Genomic DNA, 21,575 nt, shown 5'->3' with positions numbered 1-21,575 from the left:
CAACAATCTCTACAAGGTAAAGAAACTTAAGCAGGAATACAATCTTTTACTTTTGAAGAGAACCAAAAACTACAGGTTAAACTCAAATAAAGTTAACGACTTAATGGCAAATAAACCTGTCAAATATCTCACAGCACTCACAAAACAAATACATGCTACTGCCAGTTATAATTTAAATAGATAAAGATACAAAAGAGGTCATTAGAAACAACGAAGCAAGTGACAATTTAAAGAGCTTCCATGAAATTATATATACAGTGCCATCAGAAATTATTCAGACCCCTTAACTTTTTCCACATTGTTACATTACAGCCTTTTCTAAAATGTATTACTTTGTTTTTATTCTCAGCAATCTACAAGCAATATCCCATAATGACAGAGCTCCAGAGTTCCTCTGTGGAGATGGTTGTCCTTCTGGAAGGTTCTCATCTCTGCAGTGCTCCACCAATCAGGCATTTATGGTAGTGGCCAGACGGAAGCCACTCCTCAGTAAAAGGAACATGACAGTCCACTTGGAGTTTGCCAAAAGGCACCTAGACTCTCAGACCATGAGAAACAAGATCCCTTTGTTATGGCATTCCAAAATATGTTCAAGAAGTAAAAAATGTACGTAACAAGTCAAATAAGTTGCATGGACTCACTGTACAATAAAAATTACTATTTTCATTATGCCCTTTTTCACCAGATTTGACCTTTAACCCTTAAATTGCCTTAAAAATCCAAATGTAACATGTCATCAGGCTTACCTTTGTGTATCATCCCATCATTGTTTGATCTAGCATGGATGACAGCCTTCAACAAGCAAAAAAAAAAGCAAGCACTTTTTCCAGGTTGCCTGGTCTACTACAATGTAATGAAACAGGCAGGGAGTGCGCTCAAGTCCTCAACCTTCTAGCCCGTAGCCCTGTGCGCCATCGACTATGCCACAAAAGCATGCTCATATGGCAGTCAATAACCAAGCTCATAAACCAAGGATCGTTACAGTATTTACTCTGAAATCACATAGTAAAATGGTAATATCGTGATAATAACTATAGGCCTAAATTACATTTGATTCAGGATTCATTCAAATTATCCCGACTAGGCACCATTTGGTACCAGGCAGTTACCCAAATATGTTGAGATAATTTACTTTTTGAAATATTTACCAGAAAATAGAATACACCATTTCATAGAAGGTATGTGGGAAATACAGTATTTGTGCTCATGCCTTCATGATAATGTTTTGAATAACAATAAAGGCTGTTAGACTTATTAAATACACTTATTTTAGCCTTTGCAAAACTTACACATGACCCTACCACCAACAACTAGTAACAATTTAAAAATGTTTCTTTAATGATTCACAACTACAGTAGTTGAGGAAAATATCAGAATATTTACTTTAATCAAATTCAATTTGACTATTTAGACTGTTTTCTTGAGTATTTTTTGTTGCTTTGAGTATAACCAATAACTGTTCTTATAGCAATCCGTTTCCTTTTTGAGTAAATCTTGACAATACCGCTCATCTTCTTACTGGATGCAGCAATTTTGCCCATTAGCATCTATAAGCGGAGACACATCTTGGGTTTGTAGTTTGAGGTACATTAGTAGTTTTGAGTTGAAGGCCCCACGTCTCTTTCTGAGAGAAGAAAAAAGGATGGCATTTTGATGGCAATCATTATGTATTTGAATGATTTGGCTTTCTGATGGCACTTTGAATGTCATATTGAAAGACTATTCTGGAATCAGCTCATCATAACTTATACCATCTTCATTTTTAAATCACACTAGCAAGAAGATTTGATCTAAAGTAGTGATGACAATGGTTGAAATTTCACAATATGATCAATGGAGAGAACTTACTGATTATAAAGTGAACAGCATCTTCATATTCCATCCCACACTCAATCAACGCCAACACTACCAGGACTGGGTCTCTGGAGAGAAATGATATCAATTATATCAAGTGTACTGTAGAGATGGGAAAGTTGATGTGTAATATAAAACACAACACATTTGAGAATTAAATTATCATTATTCATAAACTATTCCGTACACACTGCTTTTGCTATGAGTCCCAATGTGTTGGTGGCTAGCAGACATTCTAAGGAAGAAGATACAATAGGCAAATAGATTGAACATGTAGGCAGACAACTCACCGACCCAACCCCGCCACACAATACAATGCACTGCAATGCAACAACCGGGTTCGTCTCGGAATTTACACTTGAGGAGGTTGAACCAGTCATCAACGACATGTTCAGGTGGGGGAAGAACCATCATCAAAGGGCCAATCCTGTTTGAGGAAAACATATGGTTGGATTTAGGCTCCATTAATGGATCAATTTATTAGGTAGCGTAATTGATAGGCCTAACGCTTTCATGCAACCTCCATCATTAGGAAAAAGATAGACCTAGATGTCATGTAGATACAGTGGACAATTGGAACCAGAATGCCTGAAGCTCCAAACAAATCTGAAGGTCTCTGATGGGTTAACATCATGGCAGAAGAGAACAAAAGTTGTCTTACCACAACAGTGATGCCTTCCTGCTCCACAGGGGTTTGGTCGTAAGTGGCATTACATACTCTAACTAGTGTCTGCACACCAAAAGCATTGAGGTCCTGATTATAAATGAATTGAAGTGTTTTAGGTTAGTAATCAAGATATTGTCTGTTTTTCAGTACATTCCAATCTGGCTTGACAAAAGAAAACGCTATAAACTCAAATAACACAATGCTTCATGTGAATACAAAGCATATGGGGATATGTATTATAGGAGTTAATACTGTACCTCTATAAATTTCACCAGCTGGGAGTTGGTGGGGTTGTGGGTGATCAGAAACTTCATACACGCATAGGTGAACTCAACAGGGGCGGGGCGATTCATCTTGACAGACAGTTGGAGAAGGCAGTCTTCCAGGAGAGGGTGAACAGTCCAGCAGTAGAGAAAAATACTCCAAAATCTGTGATAGATTGGGTATAAAAGGTGGTTATTGGAAGATATAGGCTATGGAGAACGGGGTGGAAGTAAATAAAAAGTGGAATATGAAAAGGAAACAAAACATTCAGAAATGGTTTATTGGTTGCTAAACGGCTGGATTAACTCAATCGAAGCCATATACTTGGAGAAATATCAGCCTCTCTCTCCAGGAGTACTGGTCGACTTCAGGTGGGGTATTTATTCATATGTTTAGCTAAAGGCAGCTTACTTGTCCACAATGACCAGGTGCTGGTGCTGTGCCTGGCAGAAGTCTCCACAGTTCCTCACCCTCACAAACGCCATAAATGTGCAGCCTAGAAAACACATTGATCACAGGAAGATAACAGTCACAGGGAGACATGGCTTTAGCAGCAACACAGCCCAAGTAAAACATATAGACTAGCTGTAGAACTAAATCAGATAGAATACAGCCCAAGCAATTCAGGCTATATAAGTCCAACAGAGGTCGTGTGTGTCACGTTGTATTACATGTGTCATGTAACATTAATTTGCAACAATAAAATAGGCCTACATGGTAAAAAAAAAAACGATGAGAAAATCTATGAGTCAAACAAACCAACCGTTGTGTGCTGAGTAACGTTGAGTTCATCCAGTGTGCACAAGGCGGTGTGACAACTCTGCACACCATTGATTATTTTCTCTACAGTGGCTCAGCCTAGGGCTCCTGCTGCTCACAAAGGGCTCCTGACCTGGCTAAAACATAGCTTAAAAAAGACCAGTTAAGGAAAAATGCTGTGTAACGTTAGCCTAGTAAGAATATAATAAATTGTACATTCCATGAATGTTTCATTCAGCTCATAGAAGAGGTACAATACAATTTATTTACACTGAAGAAGAAAAAACACAACATGCAACGAAATCAGTCAATTGATATAAATTAATTTGGCCCTAATCTACGAATTTCACATGACTGGGAATACAGATATGCATCTGTTGGTCACAGACACCTTTAAAAAAAGGTAGGGGCGTGGATCAGAAAACCAGTCAGTATCTGGTGTGACCACCATTTGCCTCATGCAGCACAACACATCTCCTTCGCATAGAGTTGATCAGGCTGTTGACTATGGCCTGTGGAATGTTGTCCCACTCCTCTTCAATGGCTGTGCGAAGTTCCTGGATATTGACGGGAACTGGAACATGCTGTCGTACACGTCGATCCAGAGCATCCCAAACATGCTCAATGTCTGACATGTCTGGTGAGGATGCAGGCCATGAAAGAACTGGGATATTTTTAGCTTCCAGGAATTGTGTACAGATCCTTGCGACATGTACCGTGAACTATCATGCTGAAACATGAGGTGATGGCGGCGGAAGAATGGCACGACAATGGGTCTCAGGATCTCTTCACGGTATCTCTGCTCATTCAAATTTCCATAGATAAATTGCAATTGTGTTCATTGTCCGTAGGTTATGCCTGCCCATACCATAACCCCACCGCCACCATGGGGCACTCTGTTCACAACGTTGACATCAGCAAACCGCTCGCCCACACAACACCATACACACTGTCTGCCATCTGCCAGGTACAGTTGAAACCAGAATTAATCCGTGAAGGGCAAACTTCTCCAGCGTGCCAGTGGCCATCGAAGGAAAACATTTCCCACTTAAGTCGGTTACGATGCCAAACTGCAGTCAGATCAAGACCCTGGTTACGATGACGAGTACGCAGATGAGCTTCCCTGAGATGGTTTTTCACAATTTATGCAGAAATTCTTTGATTGTGCAAACCCAGTTTCATCAGCTGTCCGGGTGGCTGGTTTCAGACGATCCTGCAGATGAAGAAGCCGGATGCCGTGGTTACACGTGGTCTGCGGTTGTTAGGCCGGTTGGACGTACTACCAAATTCTCTAAAATGTCATTGGAGGCGGCTTATGGACATTCAATTCTCTGGCAACAGCTCTGGTGGACATTCCTGCAGTCAACATGACAATTGCACACTCCGTCAAAACTTGTGGCATTGTGTGACAAAACTGCACATTTTAGAGTGGCCCTTTATTGTCCGCAGCACAAGGCACACCTGTGTAATGATCATGTGGTTTAATCAGTTTCTTGATTATGCCACACCTGTCAGGTGTATTGTTTATCTGGGCAAAAGAGAAATGCTCACTAACAGGGATGAAAATGAATGTGTGCACAAAACATGAGAGAAAAGCTTTCTGTGCATATGGAACATTTCTGGTACTTTTTTTTTTTTTTTTTTACAGTTCACAAAACCAACACTTTACATGTTGCGTTTATATTTTAGTTCAGTGTACAAACATTACAGCTCTTTATCACTATCAGTCTGTCTCTGAGTGGGTATTGTTTGTGGAACGTTCCAACAGGAATCTGCTCCAAAAACTTCGCCAAGTGCAACGTTGCCAAACGCATACAAGTAGCACGATCAATTCACCTAGCTAACTAGCTGCAGAAAAGGCATCAACTCACCACGTAGCTTATTCTTAATGTCTGTCCATAGGCTACCAGAGTGAGGACAGACATTTTTCRGAATAAACGTGGTGAGTGAAACACTTTGAAATAGCACACTTCCTACCCGGTATCTTATTCGGCCGCTATACAACTTTGTAACGTTATGCGTTGTTTGTTGGCAACCTTGTTATTTTCGAAGTTTTTGGAACAGATTCCTGTTGGAACGATCCACAAATTATACCTACTCTTTGTCTCTCCATCAAGTCTCCCCGTCTGTACTAGCATAAATAGTACAATACAGTTTATGCAATAATATTGATATACGTAACTAACTATTGCAGAAGCACTTGCATTTAACCACCATAATTATCTAGCTATAAGCTAGTATTTGGGAGTCAAGCTAACACGTTAGAAACGCAGAAAATCTAGCTAGTTATTTTCAAAAAGCTGTTGAATAAAGTATAGCAATGACAATTCGGTGAAAGACAGGTTGACAAAAGCAACGTATCCGTTTGTTGACAGCGGTGCTAAACAGTTTTAGCTTCTAGCGGCTTGGTGTATACCACGTGACTAACGTGACGTCAATGTTTGCGCTTGAAAAACAATACAGTGAACATTTTCATTCATATTCTCAACACTAGAGGGAGTCATTGACCCACAGTTTAGTAACATTGATTTTTGGGGAAAATACATCGTTTCTTTTATTATTTCATGTTATTTCAATGATAGACATTGGTGATGAAACATGATATTGAATGTTTGCCCAATTCTAACGGCAGACACCCATTTAAAAAAAACATTTTACCTTGACAAGAAACCTAGTAGACGCATGAATTGCCATAGAGGTTATTCAGTCCTCATTCAGTGTTATGTTAGGCCTACATAAAGTAATTGCAGTTTCATTAACATGGATACCAGGTGTGAAATGCTATTATTACTCTTACTTCTTACAGTAAGCCTACAGCACACAGCCATACTCTCTCGTTGAGGTTGGGTGGGCTTGTAACAACATGTCTGGTCTTGTGTGGTTTCCTCATGAATAGATAAACACACACCCACACCCTCTGATCAACAGGTAGAAAAACGACACCACTGGCAATAGCATACACTCCTCATCACTCACTCCTCACACACCTGGGGCAGGTAGGCTAGGCTGTTTGCACTCTGTAGTTTTCCAGGTGGCAACAGGCTAAGCCTTTGATCAGGTTTGACGGGATTTCTGAAGTGGAACAGGAAGCTACTTGATAGAAGCTTCCTGCTGTGTTTGTTCTGCAGTAATATTTCCATATTCATATTCCAGGTAAGGTCATTTTGAGTCTACTTTAAGAAACACATGCCTTAACTATATTATCTTAGGGAAATGGGGGTAAATAAGCTTTAAAATTCAGAACTGGAGTTAGGCCTACCACAGTATACGCTCTGTACAATATAACCACTCCTGTTTCCAAACCTGTTTCCCAAGTATGTTTATAATCTCTACACATTAGGTGTTCTATACACAAGGTGCTTAACATGTCTTTAATAATAATAATACATTTTATTTGACAGACGTCTTTCAGGACACTCAAGGATACCATCCTTTAGCAGTACATAAAATCAAATGCATCAATCGATAGTGTAATTTAAAGTAATACGGTTTAACACTCGTTAACACTTACTGTCACAAAAGTATTGTTTTAGAACCTGTTTTAAAACGGATGAGGGACAGAATGTCTGACTAATACATGTCTTACAAGAGTAAAGATGCTACAATAACTATGGTCGGAGCAGTAACTTCAACACCTTGTAATAAAATTTGCCATTTGTTCTATTGTTACTCCTATCAAATGTGTACATCTCCATTGGCTTTTTTCAATGAGATGAACTGCTTTGTCATACTTTTATTTTAAAACATCTTTACACCGTCTGTTTGTTCAGTGAATGTTGCTTGTTTAGACTAATGTTGATTAGAGCCCGGTGATGTGTTGTGAATGTAGAGAGAACATACTTTTGCTTTCTACAAAACATAGCAATACCTCTGTACACATTTAAATTACAATTTACTGGCAAGTACTGTTGTTGGAAAGACTTCAGTAATAATAAATCATTCAATCAAATATAATCATGATCTGGAATACTGAATACTTGTCAAATGCTCTCTAACAGTTAATAGTTTGAGTGGATGTTGGAGGCATACAATACAGTGGAATAGTTTTACATCATTACTGACATTATGGAAAAGTAGGCGTTCCATTTTACATTTCTCTAAGGCCTTTAGTTTCAAAATTGATTGCTGTGCTTCGGAGCGCTAAAAGCATTTAGAGCTGATAAATCCTATCAGAAGGTAGATTAGTTTAATCTCCATGGACTAATTATACATGATGTAACACAAAAACTGATACACATACCATATCCCATTTAGATCTAGTTTTATTTAGGCTTCCAATTCATGATGGATGAAATTATGTGTCAAGAATACAATTCTCTCATTTCTTTTCATCAAGAGTTTTTGAATAAATATACTTCCTGTATTGCAAATGGGGTGTGGTTTCTTCATTTAGTAACCTTGTTTCCTGGACTGCTTTGTGGAAGACTCACAAAGTAGCAAGCGAGAGCTAATGCCATCACCAATGCCATCATAGTCTATTTTACAGCACTGAAAAGGATGGACGATTGGCTGTGTCAGTGTCTTTGTGGCCAGGTTAAGTCTATTTATTTAATTGATGACAGACGGATTGTAACCCTGTGTGTGACCATTTTGCCTTGTGACTGACTTCTAACTCTCTCTGTGTTCATGGTGCCTGTGTTGACAGTCCGCAGGGATGAACTGGTCAGAACTAGAGAGCCTCCTTAGCGGGGTCAACAAGTACTCCACAGTGTTCGGCCGTGTGTGGCTGTCCATGGTATTTGTGTTTCGTGTCATGGTGTTCGTGGTGGCCGCCCAGCCCGTGTGGGGAGACGAGAACAAGGACTTTGTGTGCAACACCAGGCAGCCCGGCTGCACCAACGTCTGCTACGACAGCATCTTCCCCATCTCACACATCCGCCTGTGGGCCCTACAGCTCATTTTCGTCACCTGTCCCTCTCTCATGGTGGTGGCGCATGTCAAGTACCGCGAGGGGAAGGATTCAAAGTATACTGCCCAACACCAGGGCTCTCACCTGTACGCCAACCCAGGGAAGAAACGTGGAGGCCTGTGGTGGACCTACCTGGTCAGCCTGATCTTCAAGGCCGGGTTTGATGTAGCCTTCCTCTACATTCTCTACTATATCTACCACGGGTATGACATGCCACGTCTCTACAAGTGTGCCCTGGAGCCTTGCCCCAACACAGTGGACTGCTACATCTCCAGGCCCACAGAGAAGAAGATCTTCACCATCTTCATGGTGGTCTCCTCAGCCATCTGCGTCTTCATGTGCATACTGGAGATGTTCTATCTGGTGGGTATGCGCTTACAGAAGGTGCTCAAAGTATGGCAGGACAACGAGAGACTGCTCTTTGCTGAGCACAATAAGGTCACCAACATCGCTCTGCCGAGGTCATCGTACATCAGGGTAGATCCAACTATTGGGAGCCAGCAGAACATCAACAGACAGAAGAAGGCAGAGGAGGCTGCTGCCACAGGCCTGTAGCCCTGATCTGTATGATTTTGGTGCATATTGGGACTATGCAAGAATCATGAAGAACAGAAGTACCTTACAAAGGAATAAGAAGCTTTATAAATGGACTCCTACATGTACAGATAACTGTGGTGTGTGTCTGCTTGTGGTTCGTTGTATTTTTTGTTTACTTCTGTTGCCGTTTGTTTACATAGCTTACAATTGTTCATCTATTTTTTATGTTTCAGCACTGTAGCACTAATTATGTAGTACTTATATGATATTATGTCCTATTCATATTTTTTGTTTTAGCCATTTCATTGACTTGAAGAGTATTTCAAATCCCCAACCTAGTCAAGATAGAATTATATTACAGAACATCAACGTACATTTTAAATAGCTTTCCCAATATTTAACGTCCAGAGATTTAAGGGTTTATAGTAAAATGGCAAAAAATACAGACTTTTTGCACAGTAATGTTTTATAAATGTTTAATATTCAAAAACCGTGTGAATTTGTCTTTTGTTTCAATTCTTTACAGATCACTTATAGATCTTGTATTTCGGCAAGTAAAAGTCTGTATACGTGAAATAAATTACTGTATTTTTAAAGATTGAAAATATATATATTCACTTCTAACTCTTCAACCAAACAGTATTTGCATTGCCACCACAAACAACTCATTACTACTTTTCCTACTGCATGCGTACATGATTCAAAGACAACCACCTTTATACAATTCACAAAGCTACCACCATTTTTACACGATTCAAAGGTTACAACAACAATCGTTAGAAATATACATTCAAAAGCTCTACTTTTTCTGAAACCGTCTTTTTACTCTCGCTCTCTTGCAGGTTCTGAAGCCACATTCCACACGGCTTCTGTCTCTCTCTCTCTCTCTCTCTCTCTCTCTCAGATGAAGCATCTTTTAAAATAGCACACTCCATCCGCAGCACAGTGCCCGCCTGCCCAGAACATTAGCATTTACATAACGTTACATAAGCGACACCTCTTGAACTTTTCCTTGTACTTCCCTCCTACCATTCTACCTATCCATTATCCTCAGACCCTCTCCCTCACTCTCGAGTTCTGTTCTTCCCTTTGTCATCTAACCACAATAACACTTTCCTCTTGTGCTTTCTCGTTGCCATGACTTACACAGCTTATTGTCCCTCATTCATTTATCGGGGAATCTTTCTGTTATTCAAACATCAATTGACAGCAGCTGATAAGTAAGAGCGAGGATGTCAGATGTAGCATAATATCAGCGTTTTTTGCTTTTCATCTCAGTCAATCTGACCAGCAAGCAATGGCAGATATTCTGCTGCATGATTCACCCACTCAGCTACACCCACGCATGCAGCGTCCTAGCTGGCTACATTTCACACATACATACAGTACAATCAAGAACACAGACAGCATGCACTCCCACACACTCCCCTGTCAAACAATGCAGAACCACATATTTTTTTTTACCAAAATCTACAGAAAATATAAATATGTTTAGTCTGAAACATGTTCATATCTGTATTCTCCAATGATAATAACGATGATGATACATAGATGTAGTGAGTGCCAGTTTGTTTGTGCTAAAATGCAAACTCCCTGTCAATCACTGTCATGCCAAACATGTTTGGCTTGACAATGACAGCAAATCAAATTGTATTGGTCGGGTACACATATTTTACAGATGTAATCGCAGGTGCAGTGAAATACTTATGTTTGTAGCTCCAACAGTGTAGTATACACTATACAGTTGAAGTCGGAAGTTTACATACACGTAGGTTGGAGTCATTAAAACTCGTTTTTCAACCACTCCACAAATTTCTTGTTAACAAACTATAGTTTTGACAAGTAGGTTAGGACATCTACTTTGTGCATGACACAAGTCAATTTTTACAACAATTGTTAGACAGATTATTTCACTTATAACTCACTGTATTACAATTCCAGTGGGTCAGAAGTTTACATACACTAAGTTGACTGTGCCTTTAAACAGCTTGGAAAATTCCCGAAAATGATTTCATGGCTTTAGAAGCTTCTGATAGGCTAATTGACATCATTTGAGTCAATTGTAGGTGTACCTGTGGATGTATTTCAAGGCCTACCTTCAAACTCACTGCCTCTTTGCTTGACATCATGGGAAAATCAAAAGAAATCAGCCAAGACCTCAGAAAACAATTGTAGACCTCCACAAGTCTGGAAAAGACCTAGAAAAGACCTAACAACAGCAAAAGACCTAGTGAAGATGCTGGAGGAAACAGGTACAAAAGTATCTATATCCACAGTAAAACCAGTCCTATGTCGACATAACCTGAAAGGCCGCTCAGCAAGGAAGAAGCCACTGCTCCAAAACCGCCATAAAAAAGCCAGACTACAGTTTACAACTGCACATGGGGACAAAGTTTGTACTTTTTGGAGAAATGTCCTCTGGTCTGCTGAAACAAAAATAGAACTGTTTGGCCATAATGACCATTGTTATGTTTGGAGAAAGCCAAAGAACACCATCCCAACCGTGAACCATGGGCGTGGCAGCATCATGTTGTTGGGGTGCTTTGCTGCAGGAGGGACTGGTGCACTTCACAAAATAGATGGCATCATGAGGAAAGAAAATGATGTGGATATATTGAAGCAACATCTCAAGACATCAGTCAGGAAGTTAAAGCTTGGTCGCAAATGGGTCTTCCAAATGGACAATGACCCCAAGCCTACATCCAAAGTTGTGGCAAAATGTCTTAAGGACAACAAAGTCAAGGTATTGGAATGGCCATCACAAAGCTCTGACCTCAATCCTATAGAACATTTGTGGGCAGAACTGAAAAAGCGTGTGCGACCGAGGAGGCCTACAAACCTGACTCAGTTACACCAGCTCTGTCAGGAGGAATGGGCCAAAATTCACACAACTCATTGTGGGAAGCTTGTGGAAGGCTACCCGAGACGTTTGACTCAAGTTCAACAATTTAAAGGCAATGCTACCAAATACTAATTGAGTGTATGTAAACTTCTGACCCACTGGGAATGTGATGAAAGAAATAAAAGCTGAATTAAGTCATTCTCTCTACTATTATTCTGACATTTCACATTCTTAAAATAAAGTGGTGATCCTAACTGACCTAAGACAGGACATTTTTACTAGGATTAAATGTCAGGAATTGTGAAAAACTGAGTTTAAATGTATTTGGCTAAGGTGTATGTAAACTTCCGACTTCAACTGTATATACAAAAGTATGTGGACACCCCTTCAAATGAGAGGATTCTGCTATTTCAGCCACACCTGTTGCTGACAGTTGCATACAATTGAGCACACAGCCATGCAATCCCCATAGACAAACATTGGCATTAAAATGGCCTTACTGAAGAGCTCAGTGACTTTCAACAATACACAGTCATAGGATGTCACCTATCCAACAAGTCCGTTTGTCAAATTTCTGCCCTACTAGAGCTGCCCCGGTCAACTGTAAGTGCTGTTATTGTGAAGTGGAAACGACTGTTTTTCTTGGTTTGGGCTTGGCCCTTTAGTTCCAGTGAAGGGAAATCTTAACACTACAGCATACATACATTCTAGATGATTCTCTGCTTCCAACTATGTGGCAACATTTTGTGGAAGGCCCTTTCTTGTTTCAGCATGACAATCATTTTTACATTTTTTACATTTTAGTCATTTAGCAGACGCTCTTATCCAGAGCGACTTACAGTAGAGTGCATACATTTTATTACATTTTTACATACTGAGACAAGGATATCCCTACCGGCCAAGAGCAGACGCTCTTATCCAGAGCGACTTACAGTAGAGTGCATACATTTTTACATACTGAGACAAGGATATCCCTACCGGCCAAACCCTCCCTACCGGCCAAACCCTCCCTAACCCGGACGACGCTATGCCAATTGTGCGTCGCCCCACGGATCTCCCGGTTGCGGCCGGCTGCGACAGAGCCTGGGCGCGAACCCAGCCCAGCCTGGGCGCGAACCCAGAGACTCTGGTGGTGCAGCTAGCACTGCGATGCAGTGCCCTAGACCACTGCGCCACCCGGGAGATTAATGCCCCCGTGCACAAAGCGAGGTCCATACAGAAATGGCTTATCGAGATCGGCGTGGAAGAACTTGACTGGCCTGCACAGAGCCCTGACCTCAACCCCATCGAACACCTTTGGGATGAATTGGAACGCCGACTGCGAGCCAGGGCTAATCGCCCAACATCAGTGCCCGACCTCACTTATGCTCTTGTGGCTGAATGGAAGCAAGTCCCCACAGCAATGTTCCAACATCTAGTGGAAAGCCTTCCCAGAAGAGTGGAGGGGCGACCAACTCCATATTAATGCCCATGAATCTGGAATGAGATGTTCAACGAGCATACTTTTGGCCATCTAGTAGTGTACCTAACAATACAAAACAATACACACAAATCCCCCCAAAAAATTTTAGAAAGAAACTTTGAAATATCAAAACGAGCAATGTCAAAGTTCAGAATATAAATATACTGTATATGTATATAATCGTGTGTATAGACAGTATGGCTAGTATATGAATAGGAAAAGTGTGTACAGCATAAGTTATATAGGATGAGCCTTGACTTGAATACAGCATACAGACCGCTTGACTTTTTCCACATTTCGTTACACTACAGCCTTATTGGATGGATAACATGTATTTTTTCCCTCAGCAATCTACACACAATACCCCACAATGACAAAGCAAAAACAGAACAGAAATACCTTATTTACATAAGTATTCAGACTCTTTGTTATGAGACTCATAATTGAGCTCAGGTGCATTCTGTTTCCGTTGATCATCCTTGAGATGTTTCTACAACTTGATCGCAGTCCACCTGTGGTAAATTCAATTGATTGGACATTTGGAAAGACACACACCTGTCTATATAAGGTCCCACAGTTGACAGTGCTTATCAGAGCAAAAACCAAGCCATGAGGTCGAAGGAATTGTCCGTAAAGCTCCGAGACAGGATTGTGTCAAGGCACAGATCTGGGGAAGGGTACCAAAAAATGTCTGCAGCATTGAAGGTCCCTAATAACACAGTGGCCTCCATCAATCTTAAATGAAAGAAGTTTGGAACCACCAAGACTCTTCCTTGAGCTGGCCGTCCGGCCAAACTGAGCAATCAGGGGAGAAGGTCCTTGGTCAGGGAGGTGACCAAAAACCCGATGGTCACTCTGACAGAGCTCTAGAGTTCCTCTGTGGAGATGAGAGAACCTTCCAGAAGGACAACCATCTCTGCAGCACTCCACCAATCAGGCCTTTAAAGTAGCGTGGCCAGACGAAAGCTACTCCTCAGTGAAAGGCACATGACAGCCCGCTTGGAGTTTGCCAAAGACACTTAAAGACTCTCAGACCATGAGAAACAAGATTATCTGGTCTAATGAAACCAAGATTGAACTCTTTGGCCTGAATACCAAGCGTCACGTCTGGAGGAAACCTGATACCATCCCTACAGTGAAGTATGGTAGTGGCAGCATCATGCTGAGGGAATCTTTTTCAGCGGCAGGGACTGGGAGACTAGTCAGGATCGAGGAAAAGATGAATGGAGCAAATACAGAGAGATCCTTAATAAAAACCTGCTCCAGAGTGCTCAGGACCTCAGACTGGGGCAAAGGTTCACCTTCCAACAAGACAACGCTAAGCACACAGCCAAGACAACACAGGAGTGGCTTCGGGACAAGTCTCTGAATGTCCTTGAGTGGCCCAGCCAGAGCCTGGACTTGAACCCGATCTAACATCTCTGGAGAGACCTGAAAATAGCTGTGCAGCAACTCTCCCCATCCAACCTGACAGAGCTTGAGAGGATCTGCAGAGAAGAATGTGAGAAACTTCCCAAATACAGGTGTGCCAAATTTGTAGCGTCATACCCAAGAAGACTCGAGGCTGTAACCGCTGCCAAAGGTGCTCCAACAAATTAAGTAAAGGGTCTGAATACTTTATTTTTAATACATTTGCAAAAAAACATGTTTTTGCTTTGTCAACAATTTCATCTATTTTAGAATAAGGCTGTAACGTAACAACATGTGGAAAAAGTCAAGGGGTCTGAATACTTTCCGAATGAACTGTATACATATGAAGTGGGTAAAACAGAATGTAAACATATCAAAGTGTTCAATGACTAGGTACATAGGGCAGCAGGGTAGAGTACCGGGTGGTAGCCGACTAGTAACAGTGACTAAGTTCAGGGCAGGGTACTGGGCGAAAGCCAGCTAGTGGTGACTGTTTCACAGTCTGATGGCCTGGCGATAGAAGCTGTTTATCGGTCTCTCTATCCAGGCTTTGATGCACCTGTACGGTTTCCGCCTTCTAGATGGTAGCGGGGTGAACAGGCCGTGGCTCGGGTGGCTGAGGTCCTTGATGATCTTCTAGATGGTAGCGGGGTGAACAGGACGTGGCTCGGGTGGCTGAGGTCCTTGATGATCTTCAAGATGGTAGCGGGTGAAGAGACCATGGCTCGGGTGGCTGAGGTCCTTGATGATCGTCTTGGCCTTCCTGTGACACCGGGCTCTGTAGATGTCCTGGAGGGCGGGCAAACTTGATGATTGAGTTGGAGATGTGCGGGGCCATGCAGTCATGGGTGAACAGGGAGTACAGGATAGTGCTGAGTGCGCACCCTTGTGGGGGCAATGGAGTTGGCAAGAGCACAAACAGATCTGGGACCAGGCTAATATATAATTAATATTCACAATAATAATCTTCAGCGGAATCAATCAATTATGCAATAACCTCGACTGGTGTGTTTGAAGTACCCCGAAGAAACAATCTGCATGCCTCTGCAAGATCGTCATAGCATGAACCAGCCGCTAAAACTAAAGGTAGATGTCATCTGTGTCATTCAATGCTCCAGAGCTCCATATCAACTGTGACACTTACTTGGGTTAGGGTAAGCAGCGAAAATGTTTCTTTCTGCAACAACAACAAAAAACTGTGGCGCATATAGTGAGTGACACAGTAATGGTATTGGGAGATTAGTCACCCAGACACACTGTGGTGATGATGAAAGACCACTGATGTACTACTAACCTGGGTACTAGTCTGTTTGTGCTATCATGCTCAGACACAAACACAACAGTTCGTCTGTCAGCCTCCTCAGATAATGTGTGTATTGATTCTCATGTGAAATATAGCTGACAATTTAGCTATCAATTATGACAGCCCCCCACCACACACACACCTACTGCCACCTCTCTGGCCTTGTTCACAATGATCTAATTAATTTGTACAGAAATAGACTGAGCCCTACATTTCTGCAAAAACAGTTCGGCCTTGGATGTATCTACGATGTAATACACAGAAGTCACAGTTTCTATTTGATAGGAAAATAAAAATATGAGACAGATGAAGAACACAAGTAAAAATTGAAACTGCTGAAAATCTACTGTAAGGGGATGATGGCCAACACTTACAGTAGTAAAATAAAAATGTTGGGGGGAAAATATTGTGGGGCTTACTTTTCCCAATAGACAAAATGCAGGTGACACAGAATCACCAAGTTAAAATATTTATTTTCACATTTATGCATTTCAACAACAAGTCCTCATAATTGCACACAAAAGCTTTACAATAGATCCCTCCATACGCATCACTTAGTATTATTCACCATCAAAAACCAAGCAAGGTAGGCTACTGTAGATCAATAGTTAATTTCATCAAGACATCTTCAGGATTTCATAGCTTTACAATGCTAAATTAATTTCAGAGCACGTTATTATTTGGCAATGATCAAATATCCCACATTCACTCATCATTTTCATACAACAACCAATCAACACTTTTCATAAATGAAATATATAACAAATGTGTCGCTTAAATTCAGAACCTTTCATTCTAACAATCAGAAGAAACAAATACTGTAGATGAAAATCCAACAGAATTTCCATATCAATCAACTTGACAAAGTATATATATGTAACTTATTTGATGCAACAAAAAATACATTAAATAAAGAAACTGTAGAAGGAGAATTCTTACATGTTGCTCATATGCTAATATAAATCGATGAATTAAGCTGTAATTAAGGTAGCATTTACTGGGACTATCTTTACTGAAATTAAGCATGGATACCATAGTATATGACAGAAATTGGTAATTGTGTTAACCTAAAAACTAATTTGTAATTTAATCAAAGCAAAGGCTGTCATAATCAATGTGAGATCAACAACTATGAGGCAGACTCCCTCTGGGTGTATCCCAAATGGCACCCTATTCCATATGGGCCCTGGTCTAAAGTAGTGCACTATATGGGGAATAGGGCGCCATTTGAGATGCAGACAGTGTCTCTCCTCTCACACCTCTGTGTGGGTTGAGGAGTGTGAAGAGGATGAAGAGGAAGATGAAGAGGATAACGTGTCTTTTTTACTTGTCTGACGAGTGGAACCTTCGGCAGCCCTGAACTGCCAGGTAACCTTCCTCGGTTGCTCGGTTACAGGGACTGGAACTTCCTCTGTCACTGGCTCGGTCACTGGCTTCACTTCCTCACAGAATAGATAAGACAACACCTCCTGCTCTAGCTCCTTCCACAGATCCCATGTTGGTTGTTTGATTGGTTTAGATTTAGCCTTAGGACCAGACTCGGACTCATCAGAATCCCAGTCACTGTCTCCAACCATGGAGCCGAGTACAAAGTCCACTCCGGACCCGCTGTCATCAGAGGAGTTAGACTCCTTGGAACTACCAAGGAAAGAAGAGTGGCCTTCTGTTGCGAGCCGGTGACACTCAGGACCTGCTAGGTAAACAAAGCTATCTGTTGAGAGGAAGTCACTTTCCTCAACGTTGGGGCAGAGGTGTTTGGAGAGGGAGGTTGGGGGTGTAGACTCAGTCAGAGAAGGGAGAGAGGGGCGCTCCTCCTGTGCTGATGAGACAGCAGGGGGCACAGACACAGCCAGGTATACAAAACTATCTGTAGTAACAAACGGATCCAGGTCACTGCTGTCCAGGCCTGATTTATTCTGTGGTATCTCATGTCTGGAGGGGGATAAGGGGAGTGGGGAGTCAATGCCAGAAATTATTTGAACACTCTTGTTGCTCGGTGTCAATTCTGCCTGATTTTCAAGGGTGGAACCATCATATAGATCTGGATTATCAGGCCCTTCATTGCTGGTGGACTGCAACTCACCCATTTCAGTTTCTTTCATCAAAGGTGATTCTTCCTCAAACCCATCCCCCTCACAGTGAGAGGAGCTCTTTAAGAGTGATGGGTAGCACCACTGGAGCTCTGTGCTCTCCTCCCTCCCCCAGTCTTTAAATGCCACCTCGTCTTTATCCTGGTCCAAAGATGTGTTGCTCCCCAAGTCTGACTCAGTCAAGGGTCTGTCACTACCATCTGAGGCGTTGTCCTCCTGGCTGGTCTGACTGGGGTTCGACATGAAGACTCCACTTGAGTCTGACTCCAAGGTCAGGTTGGAATCAGGCGAACCGTCTTCCTTGAGATTTTTTGTCGTCCCTGTTGAACACCCCATGGCAAGGAGTTCCAGGCTGGGCTGGGTACTGATCTGCTTAGGTTCAGAGACCCTTACAGAAACATCAGATTGCTCTGCTGTGATCTGTGAAGCTTTCTTTCTCAGAGAATCTGTCAGACATTGTTGTGCCACAAGTTCACTCTCTACTTCCTTGGCCCTTCTCTCCAGCTCCAGGAGGGAGAGTTCAGAAGCAGCACTAGAGGGTGGGTGAGATCCTCCAAACCCAGAAGGGGGTTTGAGCAGAGGCCAGTGCCTCAGAGAGCCAGTGTAAGACTCTGTGTCCCCCCAGCCTTCATCCCACAGTGTGTTCACCATACCGAGCACTACGTCCCACTCCTCCACCTCCTTCCCCTCAGCACCGCCACCTCTTTCTCCACCCTCCTGCTCCTTGCTTTCTGGATCTCCCTCCTTTATACATGACTCAGTGCCATTGCTGCTTCTACATTCTGGCTCCTCCCCTCCTTTCCCTTCCTTCTCTGGTTTTTGGAGAGTTTTTTTTGCAGAGAAGACCCTCCAATTTTCCAAGTGTTGCTCCTTCAAGGAGTAACCCACCCTACCCATCAACCCTACCAATTTACCCTGGTGCTCAGAAAAAGGGGTGAGGCGAGGAAGATTTTTTCTCTCCATGGCACTGAGAACCACCAGGGAGGGCAGAGGGGGAAGGATAGGAAAGTTATGGATTGCACCACCTTGTCTAACAGTTCTCTTCCTTACAATCAGCCTGCGAGGCCAGGTGGATTCCATAGGCTGGGGGCTCACAGCACGAGCAGGGGCAGGTCCTGGGGAAATCTGATCGAGCAAGAGGGGGGTAGTGTCACGGGTTGGCTCTGGGGAGAAGGGAGAATCATTGTCAATGGCTGAGTCCAGTGCCTTGGTCCTGGGCGTAAACCCAAAAACCCCAACATTCTCCTCTTGAGACATTGAGCCCACTGAGTGGGACACCTCCCTTTTTTTCTCAATCTCTACGCCTTTCTCTTTCTTTCTTTCTCGATCTCTTTCTCCTATCCTTCTGAGATCCTCTTGAACACATTGGAGGGCCGTGACAGAGAGCTGGGCGAGAGGGGGTTTGGGAGGGGGGTGACGAGGCTGAGAGGGGGGTGATTCTTCGAAGATGAAGCTCTGATACTGAAACGGAAGGGGCTTGGCTGGGGAGTAGAACACAGGGGTGTGACAGCCAGAGGAAAGGGGTGACCCAGAGAAGGGTGAGATGAGAGGGGAGGTCATGCTGTGTTGTAGGTAGAGAGGATTTAAGAAATTCTTCTCCATTACGTCACCAGATGATAGTTCTAGATGCTCAAGATTCTTGGGGGGTGTCAGGACTTTCCAGGACTGCCGGCAGTTGTCCCCTCTCTTGCTGCTATCATGCTGGTGTTGATGTCTCTTGCCACTGGAAGAGGAAGTTCCCTCAGGGGCTGACATCATGGAGACACTGGGGGACACTGACCTGCCCCCAAACCCCCCTGGGGACCGGCTGCTCTGGCCAGCTTCAACCAGCTTTAGCTGGTCAAAGATCACCCTTTCATCCAGCCTTCTACCTACAGAAGGTATGGGAGTCGTGGATCGTGATCGTGCCTCGAATGTGATCATGTCCACGCAGGCACCTGCTCCCACCCCTAGGTTGCCATTGCTGGAGAAGTTGTTGTCTTGTCCTCCCCTGGAGGTTATTGTGTTCTGAGCAGAGCCATGGTCAATATGTTCATTGATACACATTGTGTCGTAGATGGAGCGCTGGGGGATGTAACCGTCCTCATTATAGCCATCCCCGTCTACACTCTTCTCCAGGCAGCAGGAGCTCTGCCTGCAGCAACCCGGTCGACTAAGAGGCTTCCCCATAGTGTTCTTTCCACTACCAGCAAAAATCTAGTTTTTTTTCTTAATAGTCCAAAAAGAGATCGTAATTAAAATATACTAGATACACGAGAGGTGCAGGGAGACAACTTAAAATGTCTAAGATGTACGTCAGCTCATTCCTTTTGATCATGCAATAGTCAACTGTAAATATGAGAAATATTCAGATTGAGGAGTGCCATCTGTAAAATCTGTCAACACAGTCTCCTCTCAATAATAACAGTAGAGGAGCTTGGGAATTTATTTTTAGTCATACATACAGGAATATTAAAGAACAATTTTGCTCGCTTCCTCTGACTGCAGCCAACTACACAAAAACAGAGGAATTTAATAGTTGCAGCTTCAAAAAATAACACGACTTCAACAACATGATGCCGGGTAACTCACTGCTCTCTCTGTGCTGGTCCATTCAGAACCCCCAAAGCATTTCTCGTCTATCTCTGCATTGGTTTCTCCTCATACTTGTCTCTGCTGTCATCTACTTCCATTGTGCCCATCAATAAAGAACTCAGATGCCAAACACTTGTTATTGCCATAGCAGCTGATCAATACATCCCCTTTCTTGCTTGCGCTCCTGAATAAAGCATTTCTGAAATGAAGAAATTCAGGTTTAGGAAACCATGTAAATCATCCTTGTCTGCTCACAGGCACTGATTATTTGACAAATATTTCAACACCAACGCAAACCGCCCCCCTCCTCTCTCTCACGCTCTCCATCTCTCACACACAGATTCCCCTCCCCCATGTTTCTAAGGCTGCTTCAGGGCTTAAGAGGTTTGGAGCTGTTAAAGACTAACTTTGCCTCTTCTCTCTGTCCCCTATTCTCTCCATTTAGGTTTGACCACCATGGGCTTTGATTTCCTCTCCAGACATAAATCAGCAGGGGAAAATCAGACGTTTCTAAAGAGGTGAAAAGGACAGTCACAGCTTTGCGATCTTCATCTTATGTGACAATGATATCCTTGAAATTACATAATTTGAAACAAATCAGAAAATGGTATAGAAAACAAAACACGTCGTTATACAACCAGTTTCAATGTGCTTGGCTGAGAGATGCAGGAGGATAAAAACTCAGCCTGCAGTTTGATCTTTTATCCATCTGCCTCCTCTCCCACACAAACTCTTCTTCGCTCAACACTCAATCCCTCAGTACCACTTCTCTCAGTACAGTCCCCTTTCCTCCCACTCATGCCCTTTCACACATGCAACGAGAACATGGTCTGACTATCTTTTCTATTTGTTCATCAATACATCATGTACTGTACTACAACATGACTCTGCACTGCTAAAGCAG

At 42.5% G+C, this 21,575-nt stretch overlaps 1 protein-coding gene and 1 long non-coding RNA gene across 2 annotated transcripts; one reads left to right on the top strand and one right to left on the bottom strand.

Moving 5' to 3' along the window:
- Positions 1 to 595: 595 nt before the first annotated feature.
- LOC111968330 (uncharacterized) lies at positions 596 to 5,939 on the bottom strand. The gene is made up of 5 exons (XR_002877867.2): positions 3,549 to 5,939; positions 3,197 to 3,281; positions 2,145 to 2,950; positions 1,849 to 1,922; positions 596 to 1,624 (listed from the first exon to the last, which is right to left on the bottom strand). It is a non-coding gene; the product is annotated as an uncharacterized lncRNA (long non-coding RNA).
- Positions 5,940 to 6,614: 675 nt separating this feature from the next.
- On the top strand, positions 6,615 to 9,272 carry LOC111968538 (gap junction beta-4 protein). Its single transcript, XM_023994184.2, has 2 exons — positions 6,615 to 6,697; positions 8,190 to 9,272. The coding sequence occupies exon 2, from the start codon at positions 8,199 to 8,201 to the stop codon at positions 9,006 to 9,008; it is 810 nt and encodes a 269-aa protein (XP_023849952.1). The 5' UTR covers positions 6,615 to 6,697; positions 8,190 to 8,198; the 3' UTR covers positions 9,009 to 9,272.
- The last annotated feature ends 12,303 nt before the right edge of the window (positions 9,273 to 21,575 follow it).

This window comes from Salvelinus sp. IW2-2015, linkage group LG9, assembly GCF_002910315.2.
Source record: "Salvelinus sp. IW2-2015 linkage group LG9, ASM291031v2, whole genome shotgun sequence".
In the NCBI taxonomy this organism is placed as follows: Eukaryota; Metazoa; Chordata; class Actinopteri; order Salmoniformes; family Salmonidae; genus Salvelinus; species Salvelinus sp. IW2-2015.
This window is presented reverse-complemented; position numbering and strand designations above follow the sequence as displayed.

Excerpts from the sequence above, each read along its gene's own strand:
- LOC111968538 (XM_023994184.2), top strand. The coding sequence starts at position 8,199 with ATGAACTGGTCAGAACTAGAGAGCCTCCTTAGCGGGGTCAACAAGTAC.